At 41.8% G+C, this 22,602-nt stretch overlaps 1 protein-coding gene across 1 annotated transcript in view; it reads left to right on the forward strand.

Annotated features, from left to right (window-relative positions):
• Positions 1-22,602, forward strand: part of LOC311495402 (voltage-dependent calcium channel subunit alpha-2/delta-1) — a gene marked incomplete at its 5' end in the record, with an annotated part of 60,551 nt that overhangs the window by 12,418 nt on the left and 25,531 nt on the right. The window contains 7 exons of the mRNA XM_084554830.1: positions 8,462-8,521; positions 9,275-9,310; positions 10,212-10,341; positions 18,492-18,623; positions 19,504-19,573; positions 20,068-20,118; positions 20,360-20,459. Coding sequence (XP_084410956.1) covers positions 8,462-8,521; positions 9,275-9,310; positions 10,212-10,341; positions 18,492-18,623; positions 19,504-19,573; positions 20,068-20,118; positions 20,360-20,459 — 579 coding nt within the window. The remainder of the gene's footprint in view (positions 1-8,461; positions 8,522-9,274; positions 9,311-10,211; positions 10,342-18,491; positions 18,624-19,503; positions 19,574-20,067; positions 20,119-20,359; positions 20,460-22,602) is intronic.

A 22,602-nucleotide genomic window follows, 5' to 3' on the forward strand; every position in this document is an offset into this window, starting at 1 on the left:
AGCTCAAGCAACTTTCATCCTACCATTCATGCAGCATCTTTGACTGCAATCTGTTTTGCCACAGCAAAGAAATTTTCACAAATTCAACATCTCATGTTAGATGGCAGCATGACTCTTAATTCTGGCTGCTTTTCAAAAAATAAATAAATAAATAAATAAAAAATCTTGCTTTGAAATTATGACAAGCTCTGCCCTCACTCCACTCTATTTAAATTAAGCAGGGGATATATTCAAGTGTAATTCTGGTACATTTTGAAAGCCCAGCGAAGCATCATGTCTCATTTGTGCAGTTTATATTTTTCACAATTTACATCTCATAAGAAGGTAACGTCTCTAGGAATTTCTGTGCTTCTTAAAAGGTCAGTGTGTCATGTCCGTTACTGCTGACATCTTGACAATGCTAGTCTTAGTATTCAGTTTTTGAAGGCAGGTATATGCTTGGTATTGCTATTGATTTCCTGAATCGATACCATACCATACCATAATGCAGGAATGCATGTATTTGAAAAATGAATTAAAAATTATAAAAGGATTTTATGAATCAACATGGAATCTTTCAAATGAAGACCATCTGCCTAATATTGTGTAGGTCTCTCTTGTGCCTCCAAAACAGTTCTGACTCATAAGAGAATAGACATTCTGAGGGTGTCCTGTGGTGTCTGGCACCAGGATGTTGTTAGTGGCGGCCTTTGGGTCCTATGGGTTTGATTGGAGGGGCCTCTGTGGATCAGGCTTGTTCCAGTTCGTCCCACAGATACTTGATCAGTTTGGGATCTAGAGAATTTGGAGGCCAGGTCAACACCTTGTGCTGTTTTTCATGCTTTTTTGAGTTGTTTTTTGTTATGGGGTGGGGATGTCTGGTCTGGTCTAGGTGGGTGGTACATGTCTAAGTAACATCCACACAAATGCCAGGTCCAAACGTTTCCCTGCAGAATATTGCATTGTCACAAGATATAGTTATTTACTTCTACTGTCAGTGGTTTTAATGTTGTGGCTGATTGATGTATATCACAGTTAACTCAGGTGCAGATACTGTACATGTGGTACAAGGACACGCAGTTATCAAGCCATGATACAGTGTCACAGGCTTTGCTAAAAATCTGTAAAACTGCTTTACTGGTTGTGTAATGTAATTATCACTTTGAAATTGCTTTAGATGTCTGGTAAAAAATCTTTGCATTAAATTGCCATGTTACATTAAGCACATTCTTGTTACTATCCTTAAGGTATGACCCAAAAAACATTAGTCCAGTAAATCTTCCAAAAGTTAACAATTTGACTGAACATAACCCTCTGAAATATACGCTCTCCACAAAGTATTTAGCCTTGATTTTCCCCTAAGCTGTGGATTCCACACCGTGATTGAATATTTTGTGTATAGCTTAGAGGATCTTGCTTTGCAGACTATTTTCTGTTATATGCACAGAGTGACACAGCCACCGAAAGGCACTTCAAAAGCAAAGCAATCTGTTTTATCATCAACACCCTGCCTTACATGTGCATTACATGACACACCACCGGACAGATTGGTTTTCTTCCATCTGATTTCCTCTGTCCATGGTATTGTCAAAGTAATAAGGTTGTTTCTTTTTCTACGGCTTCCATGAGCTCACCTTGAAGTCTACATTAAAAATTAACATAAGATGAAAAATTTTATCCGAGCATGAATCGATATTGTATATTGTATATGGGCTCTTCCATATGCACAGATGAAGCATTGGGATAATTTCACAAAGTCAATTCAATAACTGTGTTTGATAGACACCTTTCCAAACATTATCCCAATACTGTAAGCAAGTTGCAATAATATCACTTTCAAATTGGAATCACATCAACAATTGCATTGTTTAATAGTTGTGTTTATAACAGATTCATATTCAAGAAATCCCAGTATGATGATAAACAGCTCAGTTATCCAGATTAACACACATCTTCCCTGTGTTATTTCTGCATATGTTTAATAGAGTCTATGTGCCCCAGGTGTTGGGCCATATTTGTATTAATCTGTTGCCTGCTGTCACAATGTTGAGATCACAATAATGAGCACAAGATGTGACATTGTGATGTGTTCATGTGCGCCAATGTTCCGCAGTAATGAGCAGGGCCTATGATACGATCAGAGATATTCCAGTCTCCAGAGCAGCTGTTACTCAACCTCCCATCTCCGCTCCACGCTGATCATATTAAGCAGACAAGAGGTGTCTGAGTGTGTTTCTGTCTGCACGCTCGCAATCGTGCTTATGTGTGACGACAGAAAGACAGAGAGGGACGGGGAGGGAGGAGTGCTGATGGGTGATTGTAACTAGACTTATGGTCGACGAGGGATACGCGTCTAATGCAATCATCAAGAAGAACGCCAAACTGTGTTGGTGGGTCACGACATGTTTCAGAGTTACAAACTTTGAGAGTCTTGTCATATCTGATATTTTTCAGAATCAATATTGTCATACAATGTTATAATTACAGTAATCGTTTAAGAATTTGGTTCTGCTGTCTTACATCACTCTGATTTTCTCTGCCACGATCAGCTTTGCCATTTTCATCCCGTTTGTTTTCATATTGTCTATTTGATTGACGGCAATTGTGTTGAGAGTCATATCCTTTACTTGACACCTTTGTTATCAATCCACACACATGACGGCTACATGGCTGATAAACACATGCACACAAGATTTTTCCACAACCTGGAAACCCAACCGTTTACCCAAGCTTTTTATAAAGAATGTGTTGGCTTGATCATTTTATATTTTACATCAACACTGTTCTTAATGGCTCTGTCCAGGCAGTGTGAACGTGCAATGTGTCTTGGGTCACATTAAAGACCTCCTACTCGACAGGGGTGCTCTTCCGTCAGTAGAGTTTTGCCTTATTCATTTAGGGTAAAAAAAAATAAAACACACAACCACTATTATAAATGATTGCTTAAAAGGGAAAAAGCACCATAAGTGATGTCTGTTCACTCGTAATGAGAGACATTTAAATTATTTTGTCCTTGTAGCTGTTAACTAACCAAATAATGAATACATCTGAACAAGAATTGACAAATGAAAGTATTTAATATAACTAGGCCGTGTGTGACTATGTCATTAAATAAGGTATTGGCATGTGGTTCATTATTGATGCGATCGTGTTGATGTATGAGGTACCGGGCGGAGTGAAGAGTATTTCCTCAATCAGCGGGGTGTATATTTACCGTTAGAGTCAGTGTGAAAGCTCCTTCTAACCGACATCTGGGTGGATATCATTTAATAATACCTAATAACAGCATGTGTGCATAAGTCATGATGTAAAACAAGCACTGTTTGTGGTTCTGAAACAACAGTAGAGATCCATTAGAAACAGCAATGGTTAAATTAAGAAAAAAACAAATAAATCAGCTGTTTAACTGCACCCCAAATGAGGACATGGAGACACTTTTAATGCCAAGTGTGCAGATTTCCCAGGACGGATGTTAATGTAAGGTCTGAACAAGGCCAGTGTTTCAATGTTGTGCCCAAAGACTCCTACTGAAATTTGATCAGGTGATATGCACACATCTGAGAGATACACATCACTGTGAGATACATGCATGAGAGCAAAAGAGTCAAAGTGACCAAACGAGATGGGGAGCAGCTGTAGATTTACAGTTCCCATTAGAGGGTTTGGCCCCTGAGAGTGGTGATGTGGAGCGGCGAGGCCCTCCCATGGGTTCTCCCAGCTGCAGATACCTCAGCTCTTTCACTCCGTCTCATGGTGACTTTCTCCTTTTTCTAATCTCACCTTGTTCTGTTTAGGTTTTTGCATCTCTCCTGCACCTTCTGTTCTTTGTCAAACTGGAATTTAAAACCCGTCTTTATCTCATCTGACCCCTTTTTTGTTATATTCTTTTTTTGTATATCTTTTTTTTTTTGTATTACTACTTTCACACTTCCTGTTCTTCTTTAATCTCCTGTTCGTATGCTAGTCCTCTCAACACACACAAACACGCACAGGCTTTTTTATCATGTACTAGGTATGGAGGAGGGTGCATTTTTTTTTGTCATCACGACACAAACTAATGCATCGCTTGATGGAAGCTTCCATCCTCCATCCCTGTATATGTCTCTTTTCATTTTCCCAATGTTTCATTCTCACAAACTAAATTTTAATGAGCTAACTTTGAAGACCGTGATCATGCTGAGTCATAGTACTGTTCTCCGTCTAACTGGTTGTCGTTTTTTTAATACTGAACGTCTGTTCATAATTTATGTCTACCACGCTTCCTTCTCAACACTCCTCTCTCTCTCTTTTATTTCTTCCTCATACTGACCCCTCATACCTCCCCCATGTCTTGCCTTCCCTTGAAGATGGGACTCATTATGGCAAATAGAAAACCAGTACTCGTGCGTGCGGACACGTCAGAGGGAAAGACTGAATGTGGGTGTTAATGATCTTTTAGACCGTTACTACTCCGATGAGTATTGCTTTGTTGTCTGCAAAGGAGAGGGGCAGTGTGCTCTGAATGGCCCATTGATTTCAGGCGTGTGGAGCCTTCACACAAACACACTGGTGTACGTACACCCGCACCCACACACACACACATACACAGGGAGTCTGGGATGCTCTGTGAGGCTTAGCAGAGCCTGTCTCATCTTCCCTGTCTATCCTTTAAGCTGTGCTCTGCTTTCTCACTAAATGCATGGAGGGCTATTGGGCTGCCCTGGCAGAATGACAACTAAGACTGGAGAGAGCAGGGAAGAAATATCTCTCCGTGAGTCACTAGCAGGACTCCGATGCCATCCAGAACTCGGGCCTACCTCCAGGTCATGCTCTCAGTGGCAGCATCGTAATAGCCTCATACATCAGTGTGCATGAACGACGAAAGGTGCACGGAATGTTGTATGTGTCCCATTTGCCTGTTGGAGTATTGATAGCCACAACAGTTGTTGCAGTCATCATTAGTTCCCTTTTCTGTTGACCTGGGATTAAGATATAGCAGACCATCAGCTTTCTACAACGCTGCCTGCGGTGGACATTATTGAGGATTTGTGCCTCATTCCATTATTCTTATGAATTTCTTCTCCTCTGTGGGCCTTTTCTCTCTGAGCCACCTCATTCTTAAAAGCAGTCCACTTCCGTACAATCACAGACTCAATTCCCAGTCTCCACGCAGCCTTCTTTCCAAATAAGCCTGCAGGGTGGCGCTTCTCGGGTCTCTAGTGGTCATCCAGTAAAAGAGTGGACTCATTATGGTGAAGGGATTTCACAGTAAGGGAAAAAGAGACTAATGAGCAGTTGCATCAAAGGTGCGACCAAGAGTGTTATGAACTCCCATTAAGGATACCATTGTAGTTTCCTTAATGGAGCAACAGAGCAACACTGACTTCTAATCAATTGGTAGCGACACCAACTTGCTCTTACGCGAATTCAGAGAGGTTAGCCGTCTCTCATGGAGGGGTCTCATCAAATATGGGCTCTTTAGTTTGAATTTGACCGTGCCTGTGAATTTTTGGGGTATTCTAATAACCTCTGTGTGCACATGTGTTTGACAAAGAGAGAGATAGCAAGGGATACAGAGAAAAACAGAAGGGTAATTAGGTATTATTCTTCGCACACCCATACTCCCCTCCCCCCATAACTCCCAGAGGAGAGAGGAGCCTCGTCAAAGCCCTGTCATGAATTTTTAACGACCCTGTCGGTCTGCTCTCTCAGGAGCCGTGTGTGGATTTGCATGTTCATATACAGTAAGTGTGCGGGAAAAGGGTATTTTCACACAAAATGTAGTAGACGTACATTATCCATTAATGTCACACAAATTGCTTAAGTATGATGTATGATGTATCAAGTATTGAACAGATGTTGCTTATCCTCATGTATCATATCGCAGGCAACGCTGTGCCAAGAGAGGAATCCAGTACCATAGGAGAGATCTGTAATCAATATCCATATGTTGATCCACTTAGGTGTCTGAATCTGCATGTATCTGCAGTGATGCTGTGCGTTTAGCAGACTGAACATATTTTGAGGGATGGCCATGATTTATATGCTTAAGCAATAAAGCCGTGTCGGGTCAATGATGTTAGATTAACATGGTGTGACGTTTCATTGCCACCGTACATGTTTTGGTATGCATATGAACTGCTGCACCATTTCACCCTCAGGAGGCACATTATTATGTTTCCCATGACATACTCAAAGGTATGGTAAAATTACCTTACCTGTTGCACAAATTTACAGCAGGTTTTAAACATATTTGAAATTACTTGTAAGTGCATAGATGTCCCACATTTGCATGTTGATGTATACTGTATCTATAATATACCACATGCATTTCACCTGCACATGTACAGAGTGGCACATGTACGTACAGGATATACATACATCTTCCTACCATGGGTCAATTTAGTTTTTATTTCCTATACAAATGGCACAGATGTTGCACTGTTGGCCTGTATCGTATCGTATCGTATCGTATCGTATCGCTAAACCTATTTGCCCATTTCTACAAGGGATTTCTTCAACTACCGCTTTGATTAGCACATGATTTTTCGAATTGAAGGGAGATACTGTCCGTGTACCATGAGAGGACTTGTGCCTGAGAAATGTGATAACAAATGAAACACAGTCGACACACTATCTGTGTTGATAGCGACAGACAGTGTATAACTGGAAAAACACTGATTTAGTACGTGACACAACGACAGAATATTCTATTTTTGTGCACGGCGCGAATTACGCATAATAACTTTTAAAATTACTCATTTGTGTTGCACTGCGTGTGCGTGTTCATGGCTTGGAGAGGGTGTATATTTAGCTGCTGACATCCAGTGCAGAGGAGGTGGAGACAGGTCTGGAACAGAGCCCAGGACTGGAGGCCAAGGGATGGGACTGTTGATCAAGAATGGAACCATTGCCGACAGCAGACACATGGTCTCAGACGCACACATGCACGTTCATACACGCACTCAGTAAAAACACAGAGTGACAGATACTATAAGCATCTCATCCAGATCCGACATGCCTGTTATACTTTCCTACTTGCACAGTCCAACAGATGGATGTCAGATGACGCGGCTATAAATACAGTTTGTCGTTATCTTTTCTAATTTATTTATTTAAATTGCTATGTTGAGCTGAGTTTCTCTGAGGCTATTGTAACCTTGCGGTTGTGCAGGAAGTGAGTGAAGTTTATATAAGGGGCAATCTTTTCTTCTACAGTCTTGTCATTACCCAGTAAAGCCCAAGCAGTGCAGGCCAGGGCCAGGTTAAGGTTCGATGTGGATATTCACAGTCTTGTGCAATAGTGTCTGTTTCTGTTTGTTACACCACCTGCTGTCAGCCTTGGGGATCTCAGTGTTATTTTATTCTAACCCTGTGTCAGCTCATTCTCAGTGCACATGATATTAGTAGTGAAACTTTTAAAACAGGAGCTTTAAAAAATGTATTCAGCAACTTCAGAGCTATTTTACACATTGTCATAAAGAATGTTGAAATCTGGTATCTGAGTCTTGTCCCTTTTTGTATGAGTCATAGTGTTCTTGTTAGCAGTTTTCCTCAGTCACACTGTGCAAAAAACATGAAGTAAGCCGGCTGATGTATTGCTCATGTGGTGCAATTGAAAAGCAATGTGTCAATATCAGAACATGCACAGAAAAATCTGAACTCATTATGTTCTGGTAAGGAATATACAAGTTTCTGCATGTGTGAGAAAGTATAATATAATATGTGTTGAACAGTTTGTACTTTCCCTTTTTCATACTTCATTCATTTTCTGCAACCGCTAACGCTAACCCTAACACTAACCCTCTGGAGGGTGGCGGGGTGGCGGGGGGGGGGGGGGGTTGGAGCCTATCCCAGCTGCCATTGGGTGAGAGGCACAGAACCTTCTTGCTGTGAGGCCTCAGTGCTAACCACCACGCCACTGTGCCGCCCCTTTTTCATACTTAAAAAAATCTAATGTTATAAATACTATAGTTCATCTAATTGTGAGTCTGTGTGTGTGTGTGGGTGTGCATGCATGTGCATATAAAAGAGAGTGTGGAGCAAAGTTGTTGAGGTCAATCACATTTATATCCCCTTGTTATTTTGCAGTATCCTCTTTGACTGACAGCTGCTCGGTGGGCAATCCATTTGCTCTTGACTTTACCCGGTGATCTGCCATTTCTTTCGGTGCTGACCCCGGCTCTATCTTCATTTCGCTCTGTGTTTCACTCTCTGTCCCGCTCACACATTCAGACACACACACTGCTCTTCTACAGTACAACCTTTTCATCTGGATACTTGGCCTTTAGTGGGCAGTGAATGCTGCCAGACCGTGATAGCCCTGTGGTTTGGGCTCTGCAAGTGAGATCATAATCATTGCTCCATCTCTGGGATGGTATCCGTCATGCTTTTTAACATACCCTTGTATTGTTTGTGTGTTCTATAATTAGACAGATGCTGTGCAGGATGCATACTGAGAGCAGATATAAGATATAAGTCCCTGACATTTTTCTCTCTCCAGAAACTGGCTACAGCAGCTGAAAATTTCCAGTATCAGCATAGCTGGAAAGACGAGTTTGAGGTAAGAGAGCAAAAAAAAAAAAAAAAAAGACACAGACACACCGCCCCACACACTCTCACAGGATGATATATATTTGTGTCTTTATGTGTCTATATGCACTATACTGCATATAAAACACAGTGTGACATGCAAAACCGTAGTCTGGATTTACCGTGCATGCGTTCATTTCGTTGTCTGAACAGGTTAATCTGTTTCCAGCTGCCTGTCATTAGCAGTGATTATAGCTCCATTAGTAAATAGGTTTATTCCTCATTATACGCCGTGTTATGACACATCGCGGCCCACATTTCAGATGACAGATACTTTGCTTTCGAAGAACCCCATTGGCAGACAATTATGACAGAGAGGGTAAAGCGGTGGTCAGGAAAAATACTTGTCACGGAGGCTGTTATATACTGTATGTGTCTCAGCTGAGAATTACCATACTGCTCTCTCAGTGGCAGGAAAATGCTTTCCCCCGGAGCATTGCAAATGGCTGTGGGCACACAGGCACAAATGTACAAAAAACGAAAAAAGGAACACTCTCCACACTCAGCTTAACTCATACAGTATTAATTTAACTGGAAACACAAATGAGTGTCTTCATTAACATAAAACTGGAGAATTAACTAATGGTGTTGCCTGCCAACAAAATAAAGAACTGTTTAGAGAAGGATTAAGCTTTCCGTGATTACATAAATGTTACGCTTCTTTGTGCGACACCCTGAAGCATCCAAATAGTGATATTTGTGCGTCTTTGTGTCTTGTTTACAGGATGATGAAATTGCCTACTACAACGCAAAGGACAATGTGAGTGTGCTTTTTTTCATCCTGTCTACTTGTTCTTCTTTTGTTTAAGCCCTTTTAAATACACCCTCATGGGCCAGAAATGTGGTTTTGTTACACAGCAACCCCTCCTCTCTCATCCTCCCCTTTACAACCTCATCTTCTCTCATCTCCATTAGTCTCCCTCTCCTATTCACTACATGTATGTCTTTTTTTTAAACACTCACTTTCTGTCATTGCCTCAGCTTTTTACTACAGCCCCCCCTCGCCCCCCTACTCCTTTTCCTCCTCTTTGGGCTTTTCTTCCCATGTAGCTTCCTCTCCGTCATCCCTCCTCCCACCCTCTCTCAGGTGAAGAGGTCTCTGCCATGTTTCTCCTCTAATTGACAGATGAGATGTATGAGCTGGCTACGCTGTTGCTTTATTAGGAAGCAACTGTTCGCACTCTCTCTCCCTCCCCCTCTTGCTTTTTCTCTCCCTCTCTCCCTCCACCTCACCGCCCTGCATTCTTTCATCCATATCTCATCATTCTTTTCTTCATATATCTGCCTGTCTCTACTGCTCTCATTGATGTAAATTGGCAGATGCGCGGCAGGAGTTATAAATCTCCACAAGGGGTATAGACAATCTGGCTGTCTCCTGCTCCTCCTCCCAAGTGAAGATGATAAAAAGGAAAAGAGCAAGACATCATCAAGCAAACAGTCGCCATATTTTCTTAAAACAAGCTGGGAGGGTGCGAAAAGTGCAGCAGTGACATTATTACATCTATCGCTGATGAGGATGTGCAGTTGCTGACTGTCGCCAAGGTCTTGTGCTTTGAAATAAACAGACAAACTGTATGTCATATATGCTGCCACGCTTCTGCAAATAATATAAACGGGGCTCAGCCAGAACTAATGTTTGGATTGGGATTTTCTTCCCACAGCTGGATGTGAATGAGACCGAGGGAAGAAAATACAGGATCCGACCTGACTTTAAAGAAGACCCTACATTCAGACGTTTGACCGACCACAACCACACGGCCGTCCACATCCCCACCGACATCTATGATGGCTGTGAGTACACAGACACACACGAGCGTGTTACCAAGCGGTAACCATGGATACAACTGACACACCAGCCCATTATGAAATGTTGTTTACAGATTGTGCCTCTGGCAAACTTGCCCATAGCGAAATGATGGTTTAAAAAAAGAAGTGATACGGCATAGCAGGATCTTCTCTGCTGTGTCTTGGCCAAGCTGTGTGTCCGTGGGATGCTAGTGAAAATAAGATCCTCTAAATAGAATACATTTTCTTTTTGTTTTTTTTCCAGCAAAAGTTTTGACAGTGAATCCTTTGATTGGGCGTGTTAGTTACACTGTGGCTTTTAATTAATAGATTATAACAGCATAAATCACGAATAAAAACTATTCTAGCTGAGTGGCACGGTGTTGGAATGATTGCCATTGTTGCATCACAGCGAGAAGGTTAAACCTGTCTTAGGCGTTACTTTCTGTGACAGCATGAGTTTTCTCCAGGTGCTCTGGCTTCACCCCACAGTCAAAAGACCTACATGTTAGGTCAACTGGGTGATTCTAGGTATAACTGTAGGTCTACCTGTCAGTGTGAGTGACTGTCTGTGATGGCGACCTGTCCAGGCTGTACCGCCCCTCTTGTCCAGTGCCAGCAGGGATTATGGGATAAGTGTAGGGCTATTTTCTTAATGAATATATAGACCATTTTCTGAGTAGCTGATTGTAGTACTAAAATATAACTGATTTAAACACAATGGTGACATAGTTGAACACGATTTCTATGAATGAAGAACCCACTTTAAACTTGAAGTTTTACCAAATTATACCATTCAACAAAGGTGCAGCTTTATGGAGTGTAATTAATTTACTATATTCTGTCATAAATTGGCATACACTGACTATGTTTTAACTTCACTGACTTGTACTGATCTGCATTATCCTGCAGAGGGTCACTATTCATACTGACATTAACCATACATGCATGTCTATGTAGCATACGCAGGGAAAACATGTACTAACCCTAACCCTAACTCCACATAGAGAAACCCCAGATGGCCAGAACTTTCATGCTGCGATCAGCGCCGTCGTATAGGGGGAAAAAGTGATGACAATTCTAAGGGCCCACAGCCCATCAGGGCCCACACACAGCCCCCAGTAGCCTCTACGACTAAATTATTATGCATATGCTTAACTAATATATATTCATAGTAATGAATCCGAACTAAAATAAAATATTTTAATTTTAATAATTTCAATAACCCTCTTGGCCCCTTCTTAAAAAATGGTTTGGTCCACAACGCGGGTTCGAATTGAGCGCGAGCGAACTCCAGCAGGGAGTGAGGGAGATGAAGATGATGGCACAAAAAACACAAATCTGGAGACTAGAAAAGATTAGAGAGGGAGGCCAGGGCTAGGAGCAACAGAGCAGGGGCCCAGGACATCAAAAAAAAATTTCTCATGGTGAGAGGTAAAACTACCGAGGGCGCCTACTTGTTCATTCATTCATTCATTATTCATTCATTTATTGTCTGTAACGCGTACCTGACGGGGCGCAGGGGCTGTATCTTACGTTAGCTGTCAATCATCGGGTGAGGGGCGGCTACACTCTGGGCAAGTGGCCAGTTCATTGTAGAGCAGCGATTCCTAGTGTAGATAACTGAACGTTACTAATGTGGAGGCTATCTACAGTGGACTGTGTGTTTCACACATATTACTGTCGGACAGTGCTCCAGTCAGCACCAAGCACCCGCTCAGTTACGAGGCTACCTTGAATTGTATTATGACGCATTCAAGTTCTACTCAGTAATTATGAGCATTAGGCGAAGGTCAATAACGTTATCATGATGTGTTCAAATGTGGTCTTGTAAAAATGTGTCAGCTATTGGTGGGACATTTGAAAATACAAAAAAGTTAAATGTTCCAACAAGATTTGTACTACCTATTTGTTAAGTGGTTAATTGAAGATATATGCAGTCAGAGGTGTAAAAACGTGTTCCAAATCAGAGAAATGGGAATAATTTACATAACAATACTCTAACTCATTGTTGAGTGATTATACACCAGGCATCAACAGAAAAACAAAGAAAAAACATCATAATACACAGTTGTAAAAGAAGTGGCAATGAATGGGGTAGAGGGGCCCACGCCGATATTATTTCAGGGGGCCCAGAATTCCTAGCAACGGCCCTGGCTGCGATATTTAGTATTAGAAGTCTATATGTATATGTGCAGAAACAATCTGCTTACAAGTCGTGAATGTGCAGCAGCGCTGCCGTGCTAGTGATTAACATTGTGGTATTTAAGTCGACAACTTGTTGCAGCCCTAGTGGCTATAGATAATGGATGGATGGATGTATAAGTTTCTATACTTAATGTCTATTTAAACAATTAGCGGATGATTGCTTATACTGTGAGTCAGGCGGCTGCACCACATTTTCCCTACAGTACCGTACATCCTAAATTGTGATTATGGAACAATAATATCAGCTACTGAAATAAATCAATGTGCTTGCAGCATTAGCATGTTTACAGCGAAGCAAGGTTCATACGTCATCCGGTTGCCGCACACCCATGTTGTTGACGGTTGCTGGTTTGTATGAGATAAATTTATTGTCCTATGTAAAACAGCATGAACGTGACATACCATCAATGAACATTATGAGTGTTCAAATACTGTTGATGGAGAAATGACACATGAACTTCACGGATATATTGCACGTTAAGTGGACATTTGATTCTTGTAGTCCACATGTTGGATGCGGGATAAATGAGCACATGTACTGAAATAAGCAACTCTAATAATAGCTAGTGTTGTGGCAGAGAACGCTCTTGAAAAGGCAAGGCTCTAGGGGTGCTCCTAGACACCAATGATCTGAGAAGGGACGAACCGTGAACCGAAAACAGGGTGTCGGGGGATGTGTTGCTACCGAGTGTTTTTGCCCTGTTTGTTATAAAAGTACATTTCTGATCATTTCATCATCGTGTGCTGACATTTACCTTGAGTGGTTCAGTATAATTTGATTCTCTAGTGTCTCTCTGACATTAGCACAGCTCAAGTTGAATGTCAATGACTTAAGGATGGTCTGCTGAATATCTTAACTATGGTCTGAATTATGTTTCATATTCGAGTGGCTTTTCTTTTCTATTTTTACATTTTAAACTCTGGGGTATTGCTTTTATTATAGTGTGACTTGCAACGAGAGCAATAAACCGTTCATTACAGGTTCTCAATGAACTTCAATTACAGTAACCAGCAGGCTGAAATGTTGCTGGCTGACGTGCTCTTGCGTACTTTCATGTGTATTTCTGTGACGGGATATCTGTGTGTTTGTGTTTACATATTTAGTAATTAGTGTGGGATGTGTTGTGCGTCAGCAGTGACTTGGAGGGACAGCAGGATGAAGTGACTTCCTCAGCATGGACGTCACCCTGCTGGGGAACCGTCTGGCCTCAAGGTTACGAGCGTCACCTTTCTGCTGACCCCAGACACGGGGCCAGAAGTGAGGGATGGAGACGGGGATGGATAGCTGTCATGTTTTGTTATCTCTAAATGTGGACGTCTAGTTTATTAGCATGCTTCTGAACTCTGTGTCATTTTTCCCCCTGAGGTACCTCTCCAGCCATAATCCGGGCTGGGTGCCATGAAACTCTTTCTCTCAAGGATGCTGTTTATTGGTTGCCTGTAATAAGTATGCATAGATACGCTGAACTTCTAGGACCTATTCAAGGGTGAAGCCTGATCTGAGTGAGATGAATGAAAATATTGGTGTGTATGTGTGTGTGCGTAAGTGACGGGTAACAATCTCTGTTATGGAAATGAAGATGCATTCCCGGCAGGTGTCTTTTGAGGTTGGGACAAGGTTTTAGGATTTAGGTTTGAATACGATCAGCTAGAATCAGAGTATGAATTAAGAGCGGATGTAGTGCAGAGTAGTTAATATATTCAAAGAAGAATAACGTCAATAGCATGAAAAACGCGTGAGGCTCATATATCGTGCGAGAGATGGACACGTGTTCATATATTTTGTATGTCAGGAGGAAAAAAAGAGACAGAAGATTCATACGCTATTGAGGTTTCAACTTTCCAATTTGATCTCAGCCCTATAAATGTTCCAGGAATAGCCTTTGCTCAGCTAGAGAAAATTGGATTTTCTGGTTAAAGTGGGTGGCAAGTTTATGAAATCAGTATCACGTGTGTGAGACGAGTATTGGAAAGGATACAGACATTGGGATGGCAGAAAGAGCACAAAAGCCAAATCTGTTTGCCTATTGAAGGGCATGATGTTCAAGAGAAAGAAATAGTTTCCATTTTTACAATAAAACACAAATACCTCATTATTAACACCCCCTACAGCCTTGCTATATAGATTAATCTGGGTTGTAGGCAGGTAGCTTCCATAGCTTCCATTACCGCAGTCGTACCTAACATGAACCTTCTAACACTGTAATGACGGGGATACAATCTGTCCAGGAGCAGCCTTAAGGTCTTTAAAAACAGAGAAATCTGACACACAATTAGCACAAGTTTCACTGGCCTAAATTCCTTACATTTTTTGGGGGGATACAGTGGATTTTTTTATTATGCCAGACAATTATTGGGTTTATTTAAACTAGCTTCCCAGCCTTAGGCTTGGTGCAGTAAGTGTGTGTGTCCATATATTTCTTTTCTTTTGGGCAGGAAAGTGCTGGCAGGCTTCTGGGGAGCACTTCTCCCCAACACTTCATCAAGAAAACGCTGCCCATGGGTTTTTGTTTCTATGACACAACGATATCAAAACGACATAACAATGCTCACAAGAAAAATTCAGTGTCCAGCGTCCAGCTCATGTGCTGCCACAAATGGACTGTTCTGTCCTTGTTGTGGTCATTTCAGCTTGACATGCAGTACATAGGACAGGATAGACAGACAGGACCAAAACTGTCTTCTTTTCCTTGTCATTGGTCAGCATGTGGCTCGTGCTGTTCATGTGATTGGTTTCCTAGAAAGTGACAGTGACACCATTGCACGAAATACTCTTTTTCTCCCTTTAGGAGGCAACATGCATCCATTTTTTGTTAACAATGTCCATTCCAGGACTTATTTTCTACAAAAAAAAAAAACACCCACCATCACACAGGTGACAGCTGACAGTGGCTGAATCTTTCACCCTCAGTGTAAATGTGTTCCACTAGGACCTCAGGACTTGTGAGCGAAACGCACAAATCAATTAATGGATTTAACCACACACACAACCTCCTGTTATGCAGGATTTAGTCCAGTGCTACGCCACATTAAAGGGGTTGCTGGGTTTAACTGTTTGGTTAGGTTATTTACACAAGCATGGGACTTTCAACAAGAATATGAATCAGTGTATTTCCCCAAACTGTCAAACTATTTGTGTGTATGATCACCTGTAACTACGAACTGGTATGTTTTTGGTCTGTATACACTGATCAGGCATAACATTATGACCACCTTCCTAATATTGTGTAGGTCTCCCTTGTGCCTCCAAAACTTTTCTGACTCATCGGAGAATGGACATGGGTCTTCTGAGGGTGTCCTGTGGGATCTGGCAACAGATAGGGTTGAGGGGAGGGGCCTCTGTGGATCAGGCTTGTTCCCGTGCATCACAGAGATGCTTGATCAGTTTGGGATCTAGTGAATTTGGAGGCCAGGTCAATACCTTGTGCTGTTCTTCATGTTTTCTGAGTTGTTCCTAAACCGTCTTTTGTGTCATTGTCATTGCTATGGGGTGGGGGTGCCTGGTCTGGTCGAGGTGAGTGCTACATGTATCCACAAGAATGCCAGGTCCAAAACTTTCCCAGCAGAACATTGTATTGTCACAAGATGATCAATATTATTGTTATCTTCTACTGTCAGTGGTTTTAATGTTGTGGCTGATCGGAGTGGATCCTTTTCAGTGAAAACCAGCATGTTGTGCCATCGTGTTTCTACAGTAGTCCAGAAGGACAAAGCAAACACTGGTTCTAGAAAGGACCTTTCACATTTTTGCATTGAAGTGTCGGCCACTGTATGTTCTCTTTTATGCTTGAAGCACTGAGGGAAAGGTATTCAGATGTTGCAATATGCCATCTTACTGCACTGCCAGTGGCCACTACATCCTATACATTCATTCATTCATTTATCTTCTGTAACCGCCTGTCCTGTGAAGGGTCGCGGGGGTGCTGGAGCCTATCTCAGCTGTACATCCTATACATTGGTCTTTAATACTTGGAATGTGAAAATATCCTGTGCTGCACTCACTGCACACTGGATATCTATAAGGTAGCCTTCCCTTAGCAGCCTTTGTGTGCAGTATACAGCATAAGGGAAGGATTACCTGACTTTCTCTAAATCCATGGACTCTTGCATGTTCAAGACATTTGTTAATATATATGTCGTATTTCTTACAAAATTACACCGAAACCCCTGATATTCCACTGAGATTAAGTCTTCACTAGGTGAAGATTTATTGTGGCATCAAAGCCACTCTGAGTGCAGCCAGGGAATTCATTAGTGTCAGTGGCAATATGGGCAACCAGAGGATACTGTATTCCTTCTTATGAAGCAGCAGTGGAGTTTAGCTTATTAAATATTATTACTAACTCAGGACTACTAAAAACAAATGGAGACACTGAAAAGCAACATGTTTAATATTTGCTTGTGTCGTGCTATATTTTGATCCATTAGACCGTATGATGTGCTGTATGTGTACAAATGCTTGAGCCATCAAGCTTTCTAGCTTTTTGCCTCTAAGTAGTTAAATGAGTGGACTTACTTAAATGTGTGGAGATACTTAACTATCTACCTACTTTTGTGTGTCCTCATCAACCTTCACCCAAACATCACACATGCAGGCTGCAATTTTACTCATTATTTGACACGTTCTGTGGTTTAGGGGGTTATTTCTTCTCCCCTTTCCTTTAAAATTCGGCGCTTAATGAGAGAAATATGCATGAGAGAAATTTCTCTTTCAATAATAAAAAAAACATGCACTCCTGGCAACCAAGGCTTCATTAACTCTCCTCTCTAGAGGCATGCATGCAAATGAACAGTGTTTGCTTTGCACATCAATGAGCCACGTCACACTCAACACAGACCCACACACATCTACACACACATGTCTGTATGTATGTTTAGAGCCGCCTAAAAATGTATAAAGTATCACGTTACTATAAAGAACAAGAAAAGAATAAAAGGAAGATGGTATGAGAAAAAAAACAAGACAACCCATGGAGAGACAGACAGAAGAAAGAAAGACAGAGTTGGAGCAGCATATGGTGTGTCTCCATCCATCATGGTGAGTGTTATGTGGCTCTGAGCTGTCTGGGTGCTGTGTCATTACATCCATAATGCCTGTTGCCTCTCACAACACACACTATCAATCACATGCATGTACACACACACATAAGTATACACATACACACATGTAGACTATATGGGGGGTTGGGGAAAAATAAAAGCTAGTTTAAATTTGTCTGTGTGAAGCTATTGCTTCCCTAAGCAGCATTTGTCTGTATTCACTGCTAAATATGGACACAATCTGGTTGTGCTGGCCCACCCATTTGCTCGGGTATCCTGCTGGGCAAATGGGCTGACACTGTCTGGGTCTGTGTGTGCTGCTTAATGTTCTGGGATGTCCACATGTCTTTGACCATCTTCTGTAGTACAATGGTATTGCAATGCCCATGTCTTCTGAACATTATTGCAGCATATAGGCATGCACACATAGTGTACCCCGACCAGGAGAAGTAAATAATATCGACCATCTTGTGACAATACAATGTTCTGCTGGGAAACTTTTGGACCAGACCAGGCAACCCCACTCAATACCAATGACACTCCTTGATGGCAGCAGCCATCCCTAGCAGGATGCACAGACACAACAATGGTTGTGAAAAACAGCACAAGTTGTTGACCTGGCCTCCAGGTTCACTAGATCCCAAACTGATCAAGTATCTGTGGGATGCACTGGAACAACAACCTGGTGCCAGACACCACAGGACACCCTCAGAAGGCCCATGTGCCCATGACTCACAACTGTTTTGGAGGCACAAGGGAGACCTACACAATATTAGGAAGGTGGTCATAATGTTATGCCCGATCGGTGTATATTACACTGCAGTATAATATTCGTGCCAGCAGGTCTAGAGATGTAATTTGATCACACTGTATGTATTGAGTGCGTGTTTATCTGTTTGGATTTTCAGCCACCATCGTGCTGAATGAGCTGAACTGGACCGAGGCGCTGGAAGACGTGTTTAGAAAGAACAGAGAGGATGACCCGACCCTTCTCTGGCAGGTGTTTGGCAGTGCTACAGGCCTGGCTCGCTACTACCCAGGTACACAAATAAATAACTCACACACTGTGCTTGCCTCAATAAGTTGTTTATCTGCTGCTCATATCACACCAAAGCTGTGTGCGCTTCCTTCCTTATCAGATCATAACATGAGCCAATTACTATCCGGCTGACCTGAGATAATCCTAATATTTTTTCCACACATCACTTTGTAAACAAGCTCAGTCTTGTACGGATTTTATGTGTGTTCACCGACTGTAGATCACACTGTCTTGAAATGAAGTCGTCTAGCATTACTCCTTATTGTACGAGTGTTTTCTTTGCCAAGCTATTTCTATTCATGAGATTCGCTGTCATCATTGACGCTACATAGCTTTATGGGAAAAGTTTATGTTTAATATTCATATATTTGCACTGGCCCTGAATTTATTCCCCTCCATTTCTTTATTTTTTTTTTACTTCTTAGTATGCATAACAGGCAGTCACACATTCTTGTAATGGCTTGTTTTCATGGCGCCCCTTACTAATAGTAAGTAACAGGAAGAAATCAAGTGATTATTGTCAAAGCAACTAAATCAACTGCTCTGCTTTTTGCCTCTTGGATGAATGTTTTATCTTATCCCCCTCCCGCGTACAATATTTTATATTTTTTTTGTAGACGGTGTCATAAATTTAGCATTCTATCCAACAAGCCAGCTGTCATTTTAAAAGAAAACGTCTCTTTTCTCGTCTGCTCAATGACTGACAGTGACTCTGCACCGCTGAGCGTAATATGACAACGCATTTTGCCAGATATTGGAAGATGAACACCTCAGTCTGGCAGTCAGATGTGTCAGAGCAGAACCAGCGTAGGAATTAGTGTTTAATCCCTGTAATTGCGATATGAAATAACATTCAAGATATATCTAATCTCTTTCTGTAGCATCGCCGTGGATGGATGCCCGTAAGACTCCAAGTAAAATTGATCTCTATGATGTTCGCAGGAGGCCATGGTAAGAAAAACTGGCTCAAAAAGCTCAACTGATGCAGAGTGTCACATTTGATGGTTTTATGTGTCAACAAGGCTGCGTATTGGCGTTTATGTAATTACCTTGCCTTGTTTAAATGTAGATCACAAGAAAACAATTATAGGATCATGGCATTTAGTATGTGCTGTCTATCAGATTGATTACAGTAGAATATCATTATCACACTATGCATTTACTGTATATTGTGCAAGCAATGTCTAATATTTGGAAAAGCTCAGGTTTTAAAGGTCAGTTTTCTATGATATACATAGTTTATTGCATTTAACACCAGCTTTACCCTTTTCGCTTACATCTGCATGAAAATGTGTGCTTAATAACAGTGTGATAATAAGTTAATTGACATTTCCCGGCTCTATATTAATGTAACAATAATTATATGACTCAAGGCGTATGAAGTAATATAGTGTTATGACGAAATAAATGAATATATATATATAATAATATTAATATCCGTCTAGGTACATTCAAGGAGCTGCCTCACCCAAAGATATGCTAATCCTCGTGGATGCGTAAGTTCCTTGATAATCTCATTGATCCATAACCTCCTCACATCAGTCATGATTTCCCCTGATTATAATGCATGCCTTTCTAGATTTGCCACATAATGTAATGCATTTCCCAAGACGGAAGCAGTTCTAATTACATCGAGTAAAATCTAACAGTAAAAAACAAAAAAAAACTAACAAAAAAAAAAAACTAACAGATTGCAGTGAGAAGCTGTCAGGTATTTCTTTTTATCTTTTCCTTTAGGAGCGGGAGTGTGTCTGGCTTGACTCTCAAACTGATCCGAACCTCTGTCAGTGAGATGCTGGAGACTCTGTCTGATGACGACTATGTCAACGTAGTTTATGTGAGTATTCCTAAAGCTTCCTCCTGCTGAATGTTTGCTAGTCTGTTTGTTCGAGGTGACTGGGGTCACGCAGAGAAAAGGGACAGAAAGTGAAAGGTGTATTCTTAGCCTTTGCGTGAATGGGCTTCTGAATTTACACAACCACTCACATGCATTCGGATTCATTTGCACATGTCTGCACATACAGAACACATGCCCATACACACATATATTTACTGGGAAAGCAGAGAGCTGGATGCCAAGTAATGAAATATGGATTCCTCTCAGGTCTGGCCACCCTGAAACAGACCTTTAATGAAATACCCACTGCTCTATTTGGTGTACAGGATTAAAACTCTGCACTACATGCCCCAACCCACCCACCGACCCACCCAACCTCGTATGTGTGTGTGTGTCCATTCCCACTGCTCCTAAAGGAATTAAAGCCTCTGACTGGAGTGAACCCCAGGAAACACTCATTCATCACCCTCCTGATCCCTCCATCACTTGTTTCTTTCATCATTGAGTCGTGTAATTCCTCTCAGCATTTCACCATACACCTCCATTCATCTCTCCGTGTCAATGAATGATCTCCCGGCACACTGTACGCCTCTAGTCTTCTAGACCCAGTACGGCAACTTTTCTCTCTTCACTTTCCACTTTCTCTCCCTTCGTTTTTCCTATTCTCAGCCACCAATCACTTCCCTCGTTCACACTCTACACATCCATTCTCCAACCAGCTATCCCAGGTCTTCCGTGCTTGTGATTACACTCAGAAAGCGCCAATCAGGAGATGCCTAGATGGGTGCCCGTGGAGGTGTTTATTGAGATGGGTCTTTATAGAGATTGAAGCTGTCTGCGTTCTCCTTGCACAAAGACAGCCATTCAGACTCAGTTTCCCCTCCCCAGGGACTCTTTGTCTTGGACACAATGTATTCTGTTTCATGGTGGACTTGTGATTCGGCAAAGATGTGCAATTATCGGAATCTGTTGGGGAGCTCAGAGTGTGTGTGTGTGTTCGTGTGTGTGTGTGTGTGTGTGTGTGTGTGGACAGAACCAGAGAGATTAGTTCAAAGAGTGAAATCCAATTCAGTTTCAGCTTAGAACTTTTGAAGTTTTAGTTTTTTTGGAGTCCTTTAAACCTCCAGAGTCGTGGGTGTGAGATATTAATGGCCCTAGGAAGCTGCAATGCATGGATGTATTTATGTGTGAAAAAGATAATTTAAGAAAGTGTAACACATTCCTATAGCTACAACGAACTGTAGAAACAAGAGCAGCGTGACTATTAGAAAGGCTGTAAACAATTACAGGATAGCCAGACCATGTGGGGAATGTCAATACACAGGCAAGCTATGGGAGCATATGACAATCAGCCACAACATTATGACCGGAGAAGTAAATATCATTGACCATCTTGTGACAATCCAATGTTACGCTGGGAAACGTTTGGACCTCGCATTTGTGTGGATGTTACTTAGACATGTAGCACCCGCCTAGACCAGACCAGGCACCCCCACCCCATAGCAATGACACTCCTTGATGGCAGCAGCCATCCCCAGCAGGATGCAGTCTGACACAGGCACACACACAACGGTTTAGGAACAACTTGACAAACATGAAGAACAGCACAAGGTGCTGACCTGACCTCCAAATTCACTAGATCTCAAGCTGATTATGTATCTGTGGGATGACCTGGAACAGGCCTGATCCCCTCAACCCATAGGACGTAAAGGCCCCCACTAACAACATCCTGTTGCCAGACACCACAGGACACCCTCAGAAGGCCCATGTCCGTTATCTGATGAGTCACAACTGTTTTGGAGGCACAAGGGAGACCTACACAATATTAGGTCATAATGTTATGCCTGATCAGTGTATGACACTTTCAAGTACAATAAAATTAACATTTTAACTATATTTTCCTGCCTGTATTAACATAAGATTGCTTGTTTTAATTGCTCCATTTTGGATTTGTTTGAGGATATTGCACATTTTAAGAAATCGGTTTGCTTTCTGGCTTGTATCTGGTGAGGATATCTCCTTGGGTGCCTCCTTTTGGAGGTTTATTGGGTATGAGTCAGCTGGGAAAAGACCCCGGGGGAGACCCAGAATTTGCTGCAGGGGCTGTATCTCAGTTGACCTGAACCTGAATTGAAATGATTGC

Source organism: Chelon labrosus (assembly GCF_963514085.1).
Source record: "Chelon labrosus genome assembly, chromosome: 11".
Taxonomy (NCBI): Eukaryota; Metazoa; Chordata; class Actinopteri; order Mugiliformes; family Mugilidae; genus Chelon; species Chelon labrosus.